Source organism: Synchiropus splendidus, chromosome 5, assembly GCF_027744825.2.
Source record: "Synchiropus splendidus isolate RoL2022-P1 chromosome 5, RoL_Sspl_1.0, whole genome shotgun sequence".
Classification (NCBI taxonomy): Eukaryota; Metazoa; Chordata; class Actinopteri; order Syngnathiformes; family Callionymidae; genus Synchiropus; species Synchiropus splendidus.
The window spans coordinates 21,461,955-21,481,727 of NC_071338.1; the positions used below are offsets into that span (position 1 = coordinate 21,461,955).

General features: G+C 44.0%; 2 protein-coding genes across 5 annotated transcripts; both read right to left on the reverse strand.

Annotated features, from left to right (window-relative positions):
• Positions 1-328: 328 nt before the first annotated feature.
• xkr5b (XK related 5b) lies at positions 329-10,371 on the reverse strand. The gene is made up of 14 exons (XM_053866366.1): positions 10,234-10,371; positions 8,066-8,319; positions 7,313-7,402; positions 7,125-7,230; positions 6,886-7,052; positions 6,606-6,739; positions 6,457-6,535; positions 5,772-5,941; positions 5,430-5,541; positions 4,978-5,148; positions 4,717-4,907; positions 4,548-4,649; positions 4,031-4,208; positions 329-3,952 (listed from the first exon to the last, which is right to left on the reverse strand). The coding sequence occupies exons 2-14, from the start codon at positions 8,172-8,174 to the stop codon at positions 3,321-3,323; spliced, it is 2,241 nt and encodes a 746-aa protein (XP_053722341.1). The 5' UTR covers positions 8,175-8,319; positions 10,234-10,371; the 3' UTR covers positions 329-3,320.
• Positions 10,372-10,462: 91 nt separating this feature from the next.
• Positions 10,463-19,242, reverse strand: eva1a (eva-1 homolog A (C. elegans)). 4 transcript variants are annotated; one of them, XM_053866368.1, is made up of 4 exons: positions 19,078-19,242; positions 12,420-12,610; positions 11,273-11,671; positions 10,463-10,608 (listed from the first exon to the last, which is right to left on the reverse strand). In XM_053866368.1, the coding sequence occupies exons 2-4, from the start codon at positions 12,520-12,522 to the stop codon at positions 10,496-10,498; spliced, it is 615 nt and encodes a 204-aa protein (XP_053722343.1). In that variant the 5' UTR covers positions 12,523-12,610; positions 19,078-19,242; the 3' UTR covers positions 10,463-10,495. The 4 variants fall into 4 exon arrangements, with proteins under 4 accessions (XP_053722343.1, XP_053722344.1, XP_053722342.1 ...); XM_053866369.1 differs by lacking the exon at positions 19,078-19,242 and adding an exon at positions 17,412-18,039; XM_053866367.1 differs by lacking the exon at positions 19,078-19,242 and adding an exon at positions 17,412-18,039 and having other exon boundaries at positions 12,420-12,614.
• Positions 19,243-19,773: the final 531 nt, after the last annotated feature.

Below are 19,773 nucleotides of genomic sequence, written 5' to 3' on the forward strand. Positions count from 1 at the left end.
GCGCCTTGTTTCATGTCTGCTGCAGTTACAATCACGGTTAGGTCATGAAATTAAACCCAAGTTTATTTATTTTGGATGGTTGAACCATGCGGGAAAATCTGAAAAGGGCACGAAGAAGCCTTATATGATCCGAACTCATGACAACATTGTTTATTTTCTGTGAAATTGTGCCTTACACTATACGAATGTAGGAATGGATTTTAGACTGGATACAAACTCATGGTAGCATTGACCAAAGGATATGACTGCCCAGAGCTTTCATGACTCAGAGTGGAAAAAAAGCAGTAGCAGCAGCAGTGTTTATCACAAGAATGATCTCTAACCTGGAAGGAAGACAGCACTTCGTCTTTACAAAGTCAGAAATCAAGAAAACAATCTGTTTCATTGCCTGGTCAAGTCTGAAACAAAAATCAAACCATTTCATTTTCATTTTAAACCTCTTAGATTTAATTTTATTTTGGAATTTACTGTGAATTATTAATCCGTTGACACACTTTAGTCTTGATCAATGATTTTATTTGGTCACATCAAAGCACAGTTAATGCCTCACTAACACCACGTTTGCTCTGTCAACGTCCTGTCAGAGGTAAGGTGATGATGAAGGGACGCGCCTCTGTGATAGTTGATAAGCAAACGGCACATTTAAATCTGTAAATCCCCCAAACATTCAAGATGAAACAAACAGGAACTAGTTGAACAGTCGAACAAGAAACATGATTGCTGAGTAGTGAGACACATCAGGCGCACACAGCAAACTGTACAGAACTGCTGATCTGTGATTATGAATACAGCCACAGCTTTGTTGCAGTCTGAAGCGTCATTTTCTGCTTTTTTTGCTCTCAACATACATTCAAACGTGACAACTGTCAATCCTACGGCGCGAAAGAGTTTCAACAATTAGTGCTTGTGTTTTAGTTCTATAGGAGTCAGTGCCATGCATCTACATCTTCATCTAGCAGCGGTGCATGATGTCTGCTGTCAAAACCATTTGAAAAAGAACAATGTGATGAGTTCAAACAGTAACAAACCAGGTAATGTCGTACATATATGTTAACTTAAACAGGACACAATTAAAAACTATAAATGATATTGGGTGATGTGCAATAAAATTGTATGGACAAGGTAACTATATATAATATGGAATTTTACTTGAATGCACAATTAAATTCTGCATTATACAAAAAGGTATTCGGCATACTGATCTATTTATTTCTTTTGGGAGGAAATAAAGTGTCTGAAAATAAAAATCTCTGAGATTTAAGTTTAGCATAGGAGCCTTTTTTCTGCATTATAAAATACTGAGTACATATGCTACTACCTTCCTTTACTTACTGATACAGTATATACCACAGAGGAATGAACATAAGGATAACCTATCTGTTCTTATTGTTTATATTGATCTTTAATACCACCAGTTGCTAGCATGGGGCGCATCAGGCTGCTATTTGGACTTGAATTAAGAATTAAAACAAGTATGGCTGGCACAGATGGGTACTGAGTTTGGGGGGCAGCAACTAGACCTCCCTCTATCCTGAAACCTCTTCCAGCTCCCCTGGAATAATACATAGGTTTTCTCTGCCCAACCGAGAGACATCAGATCCAGCATGTCCTGAGTCTCATTTAGCATGACATGCCCAAGCCACTTTGACCCTCGATGCGGAAGAGCACCAGTTCTACTTTGAGTCTCTTCCACATGACCAAGCTTCTCACTAGTGATGGGTAGATGAGGTTTCATGAAACAGTGTCCTGATTTTCAGACTCCACCAGATGGCACTGTCTGCAGTAAAATGTGTACACTTGACCGACTAATTCAGTGAAACCATCTAGTGGCCTCTGAAAATTAGGACACTACTACATCAACCCTACAACTATAAAATATATATTTTTTAAAAATGCTCTGAACAAATAATTTGAAATAGCTGTCCAACAATTATAACAGTTTAAAATAAAAATATTTTAAAAATCCTCCTAAATTGGATAAAATAATACACCATATATATATGTACTGCTGTCAGTGTACTGGTAGATTAGCTATTGAACTGTAACATACATAGTAAATATTATCTTTAAAGATGAGTTAAAAAGTCAGTCATAATTTGGTTAGTAAAAAGCTTCCACCTCCACTGTTTTCTAAACTCAAATCATGGTGAATAATTTCTTCTTTTAATATAAAAAAGCATTTTACAAGCAGCATATGGAAGATAGTAGCGTTTGGTGTTTAGACGTTATCAAGCTTAACATGTGGTGTTAATAGGTATCTGACATTACAAAGTCAACGGTGACACCAAGAAGAAACTGTAAACTGGTTGTAGTGGTCTTGTTCTTCAGGGAATGGTCCAGCAGTGAGTTTCACTAGTTGATACATGCTAATGTCTTTCTAAGGTACACGCTCCTCAGCTCACTTCTGACTTGTTGAATCCGTCTAGCTGGTTTTCTTCATCACCCACTATATTGAAAATGATCTGAGCAAGACTTTGTCACTTGTCCACACTACATTCAAAATGGAATGGAGAAACTTATTCAAAATGTCAAAGGTCAGTGTTTTCTGGGTACTGACTCATGAATGTATGAGGATACATAACATCACTTTGGAACAAGTTTTGAAACAGAACAGACTCAACGATGTTCTGAATGTGCACTATGCCTCCAGTGTAATTAGACACCTCAGAATAATTACAGCCATTTTATGGACATTAAAGCACTCAATGCACGGTGTTTCGTCTGTGTGTTTATGGTGTTTCCGCCATTTCTCTCATGTTCCCAGAGCAACATGCTGGAACACCTGCAGTTTCATTGATTTGATGTGATGAGGCTCAATATCTTGGCAGCATGATGCTGGTTTGCCTGTAAAAATGGTCACGCATTACCGTTTAAAGGATGTGAAAAAGTAGCAGCTTATAACCCGGAAATGAGTAGCGGGAAAAGGGTAGTGATAACAAACTTTGGAATGAGTCAGTTGTGGTGAAGCTATTGGCCGGTCACGGTATCAAAACAGAATCATCTAAGTGCTTGAGTCCATTTCCTTTTAGTGATGAGACAGTGGAAAGTGAAGCCTTTGACTTCAGATCAGACAAAAGCCTTGTTAATTCTTCTTCTACAATGACTCAATAGCAATAGCACTTCATTTTTCTCCTCGCGCCTGGACATAGCTTCATCATGTCATGTTATTTAAACGTTTTTAAACTAAACGAGTCATTTGTGCCTGCGTGCATGAGAATCTTTGGAGTAGTATGGACAAGTGGACAAAGGTTTTTGGATCTTGAGATGTGTGTGAACAAATTAACAAAGTGACTGAAATATTTACCAGCGTGACCCGTCACTTACACTGCTCTCTCCCTACTGTCCACGAACTGGACAATCTGTTTTCTGGCGTGTGAGATGATGGGGGTGAGAGGAACGATGGGAGTGCTGGGCGTGGTAGCACCAGGGGTCATGGAGCCAGGTGTTGAGGCCGCTGGGGTGGAGCCAGTGGGGGAGGAAGCCCGAGGGGTTCCCCCGGGCGTCTGCCTCGGCGTCGTTCCTGGAGTTGCTGGAGTCACCACCACTGGAGCCAGAACTGGGCTTTCGGGTCGAGGCTCCACTCGTGGTGTGGAGGTGATGAAACGAGCCTCTCTGATGCGGTAGGGGCTTCTGTAGGTGGAGATGGGCGACAGCTCGGAGCCCCAGCCCAGGTAACTCCCAGAGGAGGGGGACTGTGCGTCAGCGCTAAAGTACAGAGTGGTGTTGGACTCCCCAGGGAAGGAGCCTTTTTTCTCTGGAGAAGCCATCAGGAGAGGAGAGTGACGCTCAGGAGACCAGCCGGGGGTCTTGATGTCCAGCGAGCCCACTGAGGAGGAGGCATCTGTGTTCTGCGTCAGAGATGCTGCGTTGCTGTCGATGTGGCGGAGGCTGTCCGGGCGAGGAGACGATAGTGTCGGTGACCCGTATGCTGCACTTTGAAACTCCTCCTCACCTTTGATTTTCACACAAAGAGGGTGAAAACAAGTCAGCCATTAATGCATTTAAATGTAGCGAAACATTTATGTTCAACCTCTCCCATCTGACGCAGCAACGCTGATCTCCTCTTCGGTTTTCTCTTCAATGATCAACTCCTGGACTGGAATGATCTCAGGAAATATGCAGACATCCTGGCTGACTGGAGCCTTCCTCACCGGTCGGGCTATGACGGTGCTTGGAGCTGGCTTGGGCGGCTGGACCACCTCCTTCACCTGTGTAGCGGGATGGCATTAGAATGATACAGCTCTTTTTCATCCCATCATTGAGCCCTGTTTTTAAGTCTCAGAAACAGATGGTTAGTGAAAGAGATTCAAACTGAGAGAAAGGAAAGGTTATGAATTGCAAAATTCCAAATACCTGAGTTTGTTTGTGAAACACCAGAGACCGGGTCTAAACGTACTCTTCTTATGTTTTGAAATGTACTTATTTACTTTATTTAATTTGCTTTGTTGTTTGAGTGCACTGCTGATATTTTTCTACATTTGTTGTTTTGTCTCTTTTTTTACAGACATGTTGACATTTTTGAAGGAGCAAGAGATGATTGAACTTGCCACTGGTGGTTGGATCACAGGGGCTGGACGTGGCTGAGGCTGAGGCAGAGGCTGTGGCGCCGGCTGTTGAATCTGTGGCACTGGCAGTGGAGCCCGTTGAACCTAAAAACAGAACTACTGAATAGAACTGAATGCCCACATTGGCAGCGGTTTTCGCACATGGACAAACCTGAGGCAGGCGAGGATGATCCGGGGAGTGGATTTCTTCAGAGAGACCCATCAGTCCTGCCAGCCCACCCTCTCCGTACGCAGACCAGATCGTTGACACGTTGCCGGTCTTCAGCGCCAAGCGAATCAGCAGCCAGTGATGATGCTTCCAGCCTTCCCACTGAAGTGGAAGATCCATTAGGGTTCCGCCGCCTGGAGACAAACCCATCACACACTATCATACTGGCAGAGGAGGACAGAGGCGTTTCGAAGTTTTACAGACCTGAAAGTGTTGTAGTGTGGCGAGGGAAAGTGGGAGCAACTTTCTCCTCCAACGAAAGCATCGATCCATGTCCCGTGCAGGCTCCGCTAATGCCTCTGTGTCGGATACTCTGGAAGATCTCAAAGGATTTGGGATGGAGGAAGCGATAATACAGCACCAGTGCAATCACACCTGAGGGGAACGACACCACAGACGGAAGGAGAAACCAATGTAGTTCCGCTCCAGAAAGTAAATAGATTTATTAGTCATCTCAGTATTTTAAAGAAGCAGGTTTCAATTTCACTCTGGTCTTGGAGCATCCCTGACCTCTCTCAATCTGCACTCATCTCGCTAGAGGTCACTGTGAACTACATATCACACATACTCCAAAAAACAGATAATTCAGAACCAAAGCACAACACTGACTGACATGCAATAAAAATGAAGCAGTGACGGAGAAATAAGCTTCTCACCAATCAGGAAGCTGCAAAACACAGCGGCCGGTATTCCCACTGTGTCCCAAGAGACCATGGTGAACAACCAGGAGGACGCCAAGAGCAGAAACATGTTCTCCAAAAACATGACCTGGCAGTTCAGACAAAATCAACAAACAAAAGACAAGAAGTTTAAAAGCTCTGTGAGAGCGCAAACCTCCACCAAGCAGCTTCAGTCCAGCCACGAGGCAGAAATGTTAAAGAATCCATTCCTGGATCCAGACAGTGATCCGGAAAAAATGGAATCATCCGTTCCTTGGCCCATTTCACATAAGTGTTGTCACAAGTGCAGAAGCAAGTGCACCTACAACACGTACTTACCAGGTAGAATCCTGCCATGCGATACCTAGACTGGCCGTACTTCACGTTGAGGAAGAGGAAAATGTGAATGGCTCCCAGCACCAGGTTGAAGATTCTCCATCGGCTCGTGGAGCGGATAATGTCGGTCTGCTGAGACACCATCCAGAACGTAGCACCCAGCCAGTGCACTCCTAACACACACAGACAAGAAAACACATGCTGAAAACCTTTGGAGCCGCTATGGAGTCTTTGGAATCTTTGAATCTAGTAGCAGACATTGAGATAGAAGTACTGTAGATGTAGTGCAAGATATGAAAGGGTTGTAGTGGAACTTGTAATAAAGGTAGAGCTGGTTGTGGCAGTGCTACTCAGCAGCTGAAGTATTAGTAATAGTAGTAGTTGTTAGTGGAAGAACAAAATATTACTGCAGTAGTATTGGTAGAGCATCTATTAGAGATGTTGTAGAACTAGTAGATGTTGGCAGATGTTTCAGTATTAAGACAGTAGCAGTGCAACATGGCAATCATAGTGATGATGATATAGAATGGTTGGTAGTGTTAGCAGAGGTAGCACTCGTGAACGAAACGGTGGTATAAGAGGTAGTAGTACTTGTAGTAGAGGAGCTCTTAGAGGATGTGAGGATGTAAGTGTAGCAGTGGTGACGGCAACAAACCACCGTAGGTCAGTAAACATGAGGTCAACTCACCAATGACTCCCAGGACCCACTGCTTGAAGACCCGGGTGAAGAGCATCAGAACAGCAAAGCGAGATCCCAACATGCCGACCTGCACACCAACAGAGTCAGTGGCTGGGAAAGAGATAGAAGTTCTGTGTGCCTCCAGTCTGAATATTCACCCTCCAGAAGAGTCGACACAGGATGGCGGCGGGCGTCATGTGAAGGTGGCCAGGTCTGATGAGGGAACAGGCTCTGGCGTACAGAACCAGAGCCCAGGCCAGAGACAGCACACACACCACGAAGCACACTGATGCTGGATGACAGAGGGAAAATAAGGAGCTGCGTCATCCACAAAACACTCATAGCAGAGCATTCACATCTCTGTAAAGATGGAGCCATTTCCCAATCACTTCAGGATTTTCAACACATATTTATTTGCTGAATCAAGACATGAAGTACCTGGAGACTTGATTCCGATGTCGGTACAGATGAGCACGTACGTCTGCAGAAGAGTCTGAGGGAGAGTCACCAGCAGAGCCTCCAGCAGCCGGAGAGCCGACACATCAGCCTGCTGCATGATCTCTGTGTACACGTCCAGGTCAGGAAGCTGCATGCACTCCCACAGCCTGGACACACACACACCCTCATCGCACCCTCACTGTCCAACCACAGTGTGGTCCGCTCTTTAAATCACTGACCTTTTGAAGATGCCGAGGTGCAACACATGTGTCCACACCAGAGACTTTCTACGAATCCGTCCGTCACACAGGTACCACAGGTAGCTGAGCCACTGAGGGCCCCAGCCTGACTCACACATACACAAACAATCGGTGTCTGTATGTGGTATTCATGTAAGTTTCTATTTTTGTATCATGCTGCATCTCACCAGGCAGCAGGAACAGAGCGGTGAATCCAGCCAGGTGAGCGTAGCAGTAGTTGTGACCGATCCACAGATAGTAGACAAAGCAATAGATGACTGGAGGAGAGAAAAGTGTCAAATTATCAGGATAAAACATCTTTTTTTAGCATCTTTTCCACTTATTTTTTTCAGAAGTAAATATATTTAATGAAATAATGAACTTGAACAGCTGTGTCGTGACGCCCTCTTACAACTATCAAATATTTATTTAGCTGAGACTGATTTGACCTCTGTCTCACAAACATGTCCTCGCCACATACTGCAGCCCTGCCATCTTCCCTGTCTGAAATCTGAACCCCGTTAAGCGGTCCGACCACTAGGCCCCCATCCCGGGGTACACGCCCATGAATGGAGGAGGAGTTCATTCATTCACGTACAAAAAAAGGCGCTGGAACATGTCAACAGTGTTTTCTTTGTATGTATTCGGGAGTAATGGAGGAGGTGATGCAGCATGAGTCGGCAGTTTCCTCCTGAGTTGATAGAAGCCCGCAGGAGAGTAGGTTTAGCAAAGACTGCAGTCAGTCCATCACTCACGGACACAGAGGGAGACAAACACAAACTTTTTCAATCACATTTGAACGCACATTGTCTCATGGAGACCGAGAGTCAGGAGTGGCTGTCTGCAGCAGGATGGGGCCGGCGCGCGCGTCAGCAAAGTCAAGCTCAGCGCGAAAATGCACGCGCTCTCTGAGTGTGTGTGTGTGTGTGTGCGTCACTCACGCGCGGTCCTCTCCGCAATGATGAGGAATGCGGTGAACGCGAAGACGCAGACTTGACAGCAGGGGACGCAGCCGCCTCCGTGACTCGGGGTCACCGTGTAGTCCCGCATGTCTGCGCCGAGACTTGGACCGGAGCCTCTCACTCACTCCCAGACTGCAGGCTGCAGTGCTCGGCTCTGGATGGAGGGAAGGTCCGGCTGCGGCATCCCGCGTTCCTGCGGCCCCGCCCGTCCCGTCACACAGGCACCGGAAGACCTGAGAGCGTGACGTCACGGTGAAACTATTTTAGGAGACTTGTATACTTTTTTTTTTGTTTATGTTGGCATCGAAAGTGTGGAAGTACATTTAAAATAACACTTGAAATACCCACAAAAACAATTTAATATGCAAATGTTCATAAGGTAGGGAGCATAAAAGATAAAAAAAAGCAATCCATTTAAAATATAAAAGACTTTAAGCAGTGTGAAATACAACGAACTAGTTTTTCAGTTTTAATAGTATCGTTTGTCATAAGTTTAAATCATTTTAAAAAGGCGGTGAACTGTTTAATAAAGATGAGGGAGACTGATGAATTTCACATCTGTATGTATTTGATAATCATTATAGCTGTGTGGAATTTAATAATAGTGAGCTGTTGCTTTCCATTACATTTTTAAAAGTGGAAAATTAATCAACCACATGCTTTTAAAATTCAAAATGACTATTATTTTCGCTCTTTCTCCATCCCAAGCTGTCTTTCACTACAGTTAATTCATATTGAATGGACTGCATTGTTGATGTTATGCGGTGTTGTGTTATTGGGTCGTGATGTTGTATAAAATTAAGAGTTTTTATTTATTTATAGCTTTTTATAAAAATGTATGACACTTCAAACAGTTACTGCAAATACTACAATTCCACTGAAACTGCCAACGTCAGCAGACTTTATCAGGATTGTCATGCCAGGGTCATTATGTTTTTTGTTTCTTCGATCAGACACATGACTTCAGCACTGACAGATGATAGAGAGTATAAATACACATGATTTCAGGAGAAGTAATTCAAACAAATGAACGACAATGAAGACATCGACAAGCGTTCAGCTGTAGCAGACGAATAAGGAGGAAACAAATTTGGAATCTCAAATGAAATATCCAGTCTCAGTCTCAATTAAAAGATCCGGTTGAAAGCTTCCAGAGAAAACTCAATATTTTACTTTCACTTCATTGCATTATATTTGTCCTGCAGTAAATATAAATACTAAAAACAAGCAATGTGAAAGATTAATGACCCACGTTTTATATTAGCACTGATTTCACATTCAGCTCAGAGTTAGGAAACATCTTCTGGGTTCCATTCATTTCATAACAAATACTGCTCCAAATGTTGTACGACGACTTGCGCACTTTGACCCGGGAAAGCATGGTGAAAACACCATGCAGGCTGAGCACCATGTATTTGATACATATTGATTCATGTAAACAGACGACCAAACACTTTGTTGAGAGACCACAGACACAAACACTAGCCAAACAAGAAGGTTGCATACCCTGAACTTTGGGACCACAATAACAGCCAACTTCTGTGAATATTCTAAAATAATAATAATAATAATAATAATAATAATAATAATAATAATAATAATAATAATAATAATAATAATAATACGATATTAAAGGCTGTTAATGATGGGTTCTCACTGTTAGCACCAAAATACACAGAGGGACAGAAGCAGTTAAGGTTCCTGTGAAAACAGTATGAGCTCAATGTAACAAAAGATGAAATGTTGAAATGACTGTGGTCTTTCTAGACATTTCATGACCTTTTGTACTAAGATGCAATTGATTCACATCCTTTGGAGCCATCAGGTTTAAAGTACAAATCAGTGGAATACAACTTCTGCAGCTGCTTGTAAAACAATATTGATTGGTAACGGTAAAGGTAGAGAGCCACTCAAGAAAGCTTAGTAAGAATACGAGACTTTAGCAGTGGATGGATTCAAGACTGCTCAATGACGCAATGCTCAGGTTTGAGGCGCAGTTATCGCTGCATTTAACTTTCCAGTAGATGGCGCCAGATAGCCTTGAAATGGATCAGTCGTTGATGGAATCTTAAAATACTATTCAAAAATAAACCGTTGGGCTTGATAGCAAAAGTTAAGATACGACTGAAGCTTCATCTGGAACCCACCTTTGTGTTCATCACTACAAACATGAGGCTCATGTGGGACTTGTCTTACAATGACATGGTGTAACACCAGCATCCAGATAGAGTCAGTAGAAGTGTGCAACCTTATAGTTCATCTTAAGATTGTTAAGCAGATCGCTGATCCATAGTCTTCCTCGAAGTTCTGTGGAACTAAACTGTGTCTGGTTCAAGGTCTCTTTGGTCAGTACAGCTTGTTTCCTCAGCGGTGAAGCTTTGGTTGTTTCTTTGTGAGCCTCTGGGTCAGTCAGTAATATCTGTTGAGGCTTTGAGTGACTGTGCTGATGTCCGGCTGTCCATTCATCCAGATCTCTCGGAGGACTCGTTCGCGCTCCTCTAGCCGCTGGGCTCGGTCCAGCTCTGGTGGAGGAGGGGCAGAGGAGATGTTAAAAATAAAAAAAAACAGTCCTCTCACATCAGCATCAAAATCATGGCTTTACGTGCACAACTGCACCCAAAAAGACACACTGCAAATATGACGATGGCGTTGACTGATATTAACATAAATCTCATTAAATAACTCATTCACGGATCATAATTAATACAACAAAAATATGTGAATTAAATGAGCACAGACTAATGAGTCACATGACATTGTTTGATTTAGAATTGATTGATTGATTTAGAAAATGTATTGCTTATTTTAGAGTGTCATATGGGACAAAAGAAGAGATGACTCTGGACACTAGGTCTGAACACGGCTGAATGTGTGTGTGTGTGCATACTTGTTTATCCCACCTCGTGGGGACCATTTCTTGACAAGCACCTTGTGGGGACCTTATGCCTCCAAGGGGACAACTTGAAAATAACTCTCTCATTATAACTGGGTTTGAGGGAAAGCATTATGGCAATGGGAAAGCTCGTGACGTCCCCACAAGGATGGCAATACAAACACGTGTGTGTGTGTTGAGAGCTCAAGAGAAAACTGTGAAAGCTCCTCCTGATCTCAGGTGTGTATTTAATAACAAGCTTTTTAGCAGTGGTTAGAATTAGTCGCCTACTGAACGTTGATACCCTCACTGACCTTCAGCTGAGGTGTAGAGTCCAGCTCTCAGGAGAGCTCTCTCAAAACGTTGCCGCCTCCTCGAAGACAGGTCATAGGTTTCATCCCAGTCGTCCGGTTCATGGTCGCGAGTCTGGGGTTCAGCAGAAACGACCGCCATGCTGTCTGGATTGCTGTCCAAGGGCTGGTGCAGCGGACAGCCCACACGGTGGCGGTACGGCTTGTTTCTGTGGCGGTGATGATGATGGTGGTGGTGGTGATGGTGAGGATGGTGCAGACGATGAAGATGGTGAGGATTGCTACTGTTGCCAAAGTGGCAGTCGGCTCGACAGTGAATCTGGAAGACGATGGCACAGAGAGTGACCAGAAGACCAGCACACACACCGCTGACAAACACCAGCGTGGTCCGCTCAGGCTGGTCTGACAGAGACAGAGATGCAGAGGTCATCAGTGAGGGCAGGTCTTCAGTCAACGTCATCAACCACAATCATTCTATTGACCTGAAATATTATTATTATATGGTATATATATACTATTAAGTGGTAAAGTTTAAAAAAAAGTTATTGTTGTTGTATATGGCGGTGCTATAGTCAAGAACCCCAGACAGGCCAGAGTACACAGAAACCAAGTCCAAGACCAAGATTTGGTTTGGGCTTTGCCTTCTATTTGGTCTTGGTTTCGACCTGTCTTGTGCCCTCAAAGTCTTGGTCTTGGTCTTGGACTTGGTCTCTACATATTGTAGTCTGTTGACAGCGCTCTCTGACAGGTAAAATGAAGTTGAAGTAGACGGCTAATTTTAGCACAAGATCTCTCCGTAGTTAGCCTCGAAACACATTGTCGTCCTTCATCTCTGACACGCAACACAGCAGATGACCTGGTTTTCTTCTTGAGGCACAGGCATTTATCCTCTCTCCCATCTTTCACTGAATTCCCCCATACCAGCACTAAATGCAGGACTTTTCCAGATTGATCCCTGACACTTGGCCACTCGCCTGTCGAGGGGCAAAGCTTGAGCACTAATCTTTGTGACTCACGATACCAATACACAATATTTGTGGTGCACTTTGAAGTAGTTTTGGACTACATTTCAACTACATGTACATTCGCTTCCAGTTGGTGATAAAAACACTCATTCCAAGTCGCTCCAAATTCATTGCTTCATCTTTACCAACAATGAAGGTGTAAGCTGCCAATATGTTGCTCAGCAACGCCATCTCCTGGGTGACCACTGTCACCTCCATATTTGGGCTTCCAGTTGTGGTCGCGCTCATGATTCCTCAAGTCAGTTCCTCCTTCTTGAAAATGGAGACTTCATTCTGATTTGACCTTTTCCCTGCAGCTGGACTGTCGAGGTCATGGCTGGCTGTGGAAAACAAAAGACAGAGTTCAGAGAAAAGGTGCAGCCCAAACACATAACCGCCTGAGTTACAGAGCCTGATATCGACTTTTTCTAGGGAGTTTCCTCTTTAGATGTGCTGTGTGGAGTCTCAACGGCAGAACTTCGCCCTTCCTCAGTACATGCTATCTACCCCTGTCTGACCGAGGTGCGCAGGTGATGTCGGGCAACAGTCCGAACTGAAGATGCCCGTCAACAGAATGTTTTCAACAATGAAACCGAGGCCCTAAATCCTTAGGTCAGTCTCATGCTTTCATTCAACTCCCTCAACAGCTTTTTTTTCCATGATGCAAACCAGAATTTGTCTATGTGCTCTCCAGTCTCTGGGCTTATTAGATGCCATGCAAAATCTTCCACAGTTGCCTACCTGGCTCGCTGTTAAGTCAGAGTCACTTTTAAAAACCCAGGAAGAAATAAAGCATTGTTTGAAACAGCAACATCCCAGCTGTGCATAGTTAGTAGCAGTGATGGGTAGATGAGGAATCGTGAAACAGTGATGGAGGATTGATAAAACAGCGCTCTAATTATCAGAGGCCACAAGATGGCGCTCTTGGTTTAGAAATTCCGCCTGTTACAGAAATTAGATTTGAACATTTTCCAGCAGACAGTGCCACCTGGTGGCCCCTGGAAATCAGGACACTGTTCATGAGGTGCCCATCACCCATCACTAGTTGTTACTAGTAAATCGTTCACCCACCCACACACACACACAAAAACACACACTGCGTATCCAGCAGCAGCACACCAAAGTGAGTGAACATGACACCAGTGGATTATGAGAGTTCAAGGCCAAAATCTCTTGTCACATTGAATGTTCGAAGGCAGATTCATGGACTCATTCAAGAGGCCAGGAACTCATTAAACCAGCCCATTAAATAAAAGTTTGAATCATGCTTCATGTGTAACCACTTCAGAGAGATGATTAAAATACACAGTTAATTTTGGCCTCCTAATCTGTCACTCACAGTTGGTGGTGTATTTAAACTTGAAATCTTCAATCACCAGAAAGCCAGACGGGCCCCCAGGCCACAACTTATCTGAGGGTGTTCATGAGCGAGGCGGCAAAATACAGTACATAAATGATCAATGATCAAAATGAAAACAAACGTATCATCCATCCAATCCTTCCAACATTTCGTTCTGAGGGAACAACGGAGTCAATTGAGCAACATAATCCAGTGTTTCTGGCTCTACCAGGGAGGCGACGGCACAGAAAATTGATTCAGCATTTGACCCTAGGTGAAAGGAGGAACACCTTAGCTCTGAAAGATCACATCACACTTCGGACCTCACCAGCAAAACACAAGTCACATTCTCAATAGTAAATATTTTATTTAAATGAAAATAAAGACATTTCACTGCGAAGATGACAGCTGTAAACAGTTTTTAAAAACTTGTCTGAAACATCTCACCTGGCTAATAACTTCAACCAATCACAGAAACTCTAGGAGCTGGTTGAAAACAAGTTCACATAGTCATGTTTCGATTTGAGTGGTGTACGGTTGGTAAGGAACTCTGTCGTGCTACTGCCATCTGCTGTCCGTTTGAGCTCATTGCACTCAGACTATTTAACACAAAATATTTTAATAATACGTGTAGGAAAATGAGTAAAAAAAAAGAGGCTAGGAAGAAGTATGTATTGTCACAGTCCATTTCTAGTTCTCAGACTTCCAGTTCATTGATTCATTATCATCCACTTCTTCCCTGACGGTGGTGGCAGGGGTGGAACCTGTCCCAGCTAACTGAGCCGAGAGGCAGGGGAGCCCCTGGACAGACAGTCAGTCCATCACAAGGTGCACATATAGTCACCATTTACTGTCCATGCATGTCCCAGAAATCCAGAGTTGCGGCAGTAAGTAGGTAGTTCAGCGCTCCTCAAATAGGTCACCAACATATGGGATTCGGTAACCAAAGACAGTGAATGGAAGCTTTGGTCAGGTGGGAGAGTAAGGAGTTTGAGGGGACCTCACATGAATGTGATGCCAGACTCAGGGAAATGCTTTAACCTCTACCAGAGTAATGTGTATTGCTAAATTTATTTTACTTGGGACACCTCAACCGTTAAGCTGGTCTCCCTGGGTTGTTGTTGTCCCGTCATGTGATGCCATAAGGCCAGAGAAGTTCACACGAGCAGAAGACAAGCAGCAGTTTACACTTATTCAAATGAAACATGGATGAGTTTGGGAGGAGATCAAACTGGCCTCGTTTCTACAGGGAACAGAAATGATGCTACACTTTTGACCTCGAGTCCCAGGGAGGCTCAATATTCATCTACATTTAACCACTGAACAATGGCAGAAGCGGCAGGCCGACCACAGCAGCAGCCGCAGCAGCAACAGATCACATGACCTTTCCGTGCAACATACCGTAAAGAGGAAAAGTCCTTGGAGCAAATTCTAAATTCACTGACTGTCAGGGTGATTTTGGGATGCTGTGTGTGAATGCTGCAGGACGTGTCTGCCCTTATCTCTGACTTCCTCCCTCAATTCAGCCTTTTTGTTGCAGGAGAGACAAAAGCCTGGCCCTCATGCTCTCACAAATAATTTATAGTTCGCTACATTAACAGCTTTTCATAAGACATGTTGTCAGCACTTTGAACCGTGCACTTACTCCTGTTTTCAGAGGAATTGAACAGAAGCTGAACACTTTTTGTTGATACTCTCTTGCCACAGTTTAAACTGCTTCCTTGTTTCTTCATCACTAAGGTAGCTCTGCTTCACACAACCAGACTGCGTGAATCCCATGACACATCAGCCCTAACCACCTGTCGACTACACACCTTTTGCTTATTTGCCGCACACACACTACAATGATCTGGTTTCTGCATCTGGGTGGTACATCTGATATTTGCATTTATCCTCTTGAGACCTGCTTGGTTTGAGCCTGCAGAGCAGCAACACAGTAACTCTGTTTGGCAGATATAAACACTCATGCTCGTTCCCTTAAGAACCCACCACTTTGGGCTCATTCCGTCGCCCTGCTGGTCGCTCCTCAGCAGCTGCCCTTTCCTCTGTGAAATAAATAGAGGCGTTGCAGTACAAACAGCACCGTAAGGGAGACATCAGCAACCCAAACAAGCCCACCCATTTTAGCCTCTGCTTTTTCAATGTCACAACAGAGTAACTGAGAAAACGGTTACAGCACCTCCAATTCATTTAATGTGTTTTGCTTTAAAAACACCTTCCTTCATTCTTTCCTTCCTTCTTTCCTTCCTTTTTGCTTTCCTTCCATCCTCCCTTCCTTCTTTCCATCCTTCCATCATCCTTTCCTTCCTTTTTGCTTTCCTTCTTCCCTTCTTTCCTTCCTCCCTCCCTCCTTTCCATTCTTCCATCTATCCTTCCTTCTTTCTAGGTTAGTTAACTAGCAATTGAATATGAAAAAAAGCCAAAAACAACACAAAACATCCATCATCCAACCATCCTTAAATTGCAACCTGGGGAACAGCCCAGAACTCAGACTAACTTTTCATAAGAATGAGCCATGGCAGTAGGCACCGGTTGAAACTGCTCTGCTGAACAACAATGACAGTAAACACAGAAACTGAAAACAGTCCACTCCTACGAAGGCACAAAAGGGAATTTGAACGATTCAAGTAAGTTCACTTGTAACTTATGTTTTTGACGCCGTTGGTTTGTCTGTCTGTGTTCAAAATAAGTTGAAAAACAACGACGGATTATGAAGGAATTTTCAGGGAATATGTTAAATTGAACAAGTGATTCAATTTTGGGTGAGATCCGGATCATCGGGTTGATCCCGGAATTACTTCATTAATGTCTGCATAAGCTAAACTAGCCTAGCCTAACCGAACCGAACCTAACCTAGCCTAGCATTAGGTGACCTAGCATAACCTAGCCTGACATAACCTAACCTAGCCTAGCCTAGCCTAGCATAACCTAGCTTAGCATAAGACAAACTAGCCTAGCCTAACCTAGCATAACCTAACCTAACCTAACCCAATCTAACCTCGCCTAGCCTAGCCTAGTGTAACCTAACCTAGTTTAGCTTATCATAAATTAGCCTAGCATGACCTAACCTAGCCTAGCCTAGCTTAACCTAGTTCAGTTCATTCTTGGACACTGTTTTAAGAATCAGAAAATTCATGTTTTGAATTTCCTGCTTCCTTTTGTAAGAGCTGTTTCAGACGTGTGTGGGGTCCACACATGACACCTCCTTTCTCTCCCACCTGTTTGCAGTCACGTGCCTCTCCCTACTTCACCGCACCTCTCACTGTGACTTGTCCCCAGCATGTTGACCCTGATGTCTCATGTGCAGGCAAGTCATCCTGAGCCTGTCTTTGTGGAGTACCTGATTAAAGACGTGCTGCCACAACATCTGTTTAACGAAAAATACTGGCGCCTTTGTTTACAGGCAACACTGCTCAAATTATGAGCAGAGACAAAAAGTAATTACCTGTTAATACCTGCTCTACTGTGTAAAACACAGGGAGGTAGTAACGGCTTGCGCATATACACAGTGATGGAGAACACTGAGAGGGACAATTGTAAAAATACATATCTGAGTTGTTAAGATACTATGAAAGCCCACTCACATATTCCCTATTCACTGTATTTCATCATGAAGTACTTCTCTCCCTGCATGTACTCACGGTAATGCTGCGTGAAACACACACTCTCACTGCTACTATTTCACCTGACCTACAGACAGAGAGGGATCGTGCGCACGGTGAAGTGGAGCAGGGATTCTGGAGGCAAATAAACACGAGCGTCACCTCCGTAACAGAATCTTAAAAGCATGTAGACTTACGTCTCAGCCAGAATCCATCTCTCCTGTGTCGGGCTGCGCTCAGCTCCTGTCCTCCCGTCCCCTCGGCTCTGAACTCCTTGTCTGCTCTCTCCTCCCCTCCACTCTGCTATTATCCCTGCACTTCTCTTTGCGTTTCCCTCAAAGAGAAAAAGCAGCGTAATTATATATAGAAACCCCCAGCCTCTGGTCCTGGTAGTCTGATTGGCCCACATACACGCGTCCTCCTCTCCTCCACTGGAAAAATAGCAAATGTGAAATCTATCTTTCTTTCTTCACTTGTTTTACACCCGGTCTCTGCGTTCGTGTCTGATGCCGCCCCCCTGCGCCTCTCTCCAACTTCCACTTCAGCAGTTGCAGGTTATTTTTCAGACGCGGAGGCAGAGGTCGAGCCCTCGGGGCAGAACAGTGACATGAGAGACAATGACAGCTCTCCTAAATCCCCCTTCTCTCTGCCTGCCAAATATCTCCCTCTCAAACTCCCACTGTACAGTCACTCGCCAACAAGGTCTCACACAGAAACCGCTGGATCTAGCAGCAGAACTCACCATCCAAATGAGACCCGAACCCAAAAGTCAAAAGCTGCCGGTATTTAATATTTCAAGACCAACGAGTCTCAGAACAAAGCACATTTTAAATCAGCAGGAGATTTTAATTATGGACAACATCCATATCTTTTCAGACTGAGCACGTGCCGTCCCTTGTCATCCGCATCATTCACAACAGAGATGTGAAATATTGAGAATGAAAGGCTCCAAATGATGGACAAGTGGAGCCAACAACACGAGATCTGATTGAGAGTCTTGGGTCGGATTACGTGTTAGAATATAATCTCCTTAAACTCACTTCCTTTCCCATCTGAAGTTGGCACCAACGCTTGCCAAGACTAGTGTCGGATGAAAGAAACACAAAGAGCTGCAAGTGAGATTCAGGTGTGGCTCAGTTTTACGTGGCAACAATAACACACTGGCAGCACAGTTGCGTGAGGAAGAATCATTCCTTCCGCAGCGTGTTCACACATGAATTTCCACTCGCTGGGTTTATCACTGATGTATAAACACACAGGAACATTTGTGTGAATATTTCATGCTTCCAGGAAAATAATGTTTCATGGCTAAATCAACTGCTGTCCAGAAATAGATGTGTACGTGACAGTGGTTATGAAAGTTGGATGAGGGAACCTGGAGCTGCGGCAGGTTGTTCCTGCGCTGATGTTATGCAACTGGGAAATGCTGCTGACTGAGGTTTGAAAGGAACCTGTAGGCCACTGCGAATGTCACGCTGCCATGGAGCCGTCATGCGGAGTTGTTGACGCTCGCAGTTTTACGCCGGATGCCTAGATGTGAGTGGACTTTCTCGCAAGGTTGTTTACGACCTTACATCAACTTAGCGATTTTTGACTTTGAAAACTTTCCACTGTCAGATCCCAAAAGGTGCGGCAACAGATATGAAGGAAGTGATTCTTCGTGACACAACTGGATCACCCATTGAGCACAGATGCCATCTCTGTGTCTTTGAGGGAATTCAAACTCCAGCTCAAATGATTTCTGACTCTGGATTGAGTTGAGAAGCAGTGAGATGACTGGACACAGCAGAGACTTTAGCAGTGTTGTGGCTGAACGCGAGTAGATCATGAGGCGTTTTCTCCACAGTGCAGCGGGACAGTTACCTTGAGGATGAAGTGAGAAGCTCTGCCATCTGGGAGAGGCTCTAGTGAGGAGGGAGGAGTCACCGAGGCAGACCCAGGACACACACAGGGGGAGACGATGCTTCTCAGTTCTCATGGCAACACCTCGGTATTCCCATCGAACAGGAGTGGGCTATTACATTTCATGTCAAGCTGAAACAAAGGACAGAGGAAAAAGTTTTACATAACTTATTACTCAAATATCCAGCAAGGAGACCATTGGAAATAGGTGTTACTACGTCATAGCATTGCATGTTTAAAACATGTGGGTTAGGGTTAGTGTTAATGAAGGATTCTCAATATCAATCATATATATTTTAATAAATTCTATATGCTTAATATTTTATTTTCTACAAAAAGCTAACATGAACATTTATTGGGTAATTTTGCACTGTGCTATTTTCACTGGATCCCAAATAATGAGCGGTCACATGACTTCATTATGGTGGGTATTTACGCTAAATTACTAAGCAACGGGCTGGAATCAAAGACTTTAAACCAAAGAAAGAGAGCCAGATCTGTAAGATGAAAACACACTCATCATTATTAAAGCGCAAAACTTCACTTTGCCGTGATTCCCTGACGATCCATCTCCCTCCAACCCAGAGAACGTGGCTTTCCATCTTCAGTCTGTGGTTTACCAAGCACATTTCTACACCCGCACACATCAGTTTTCCG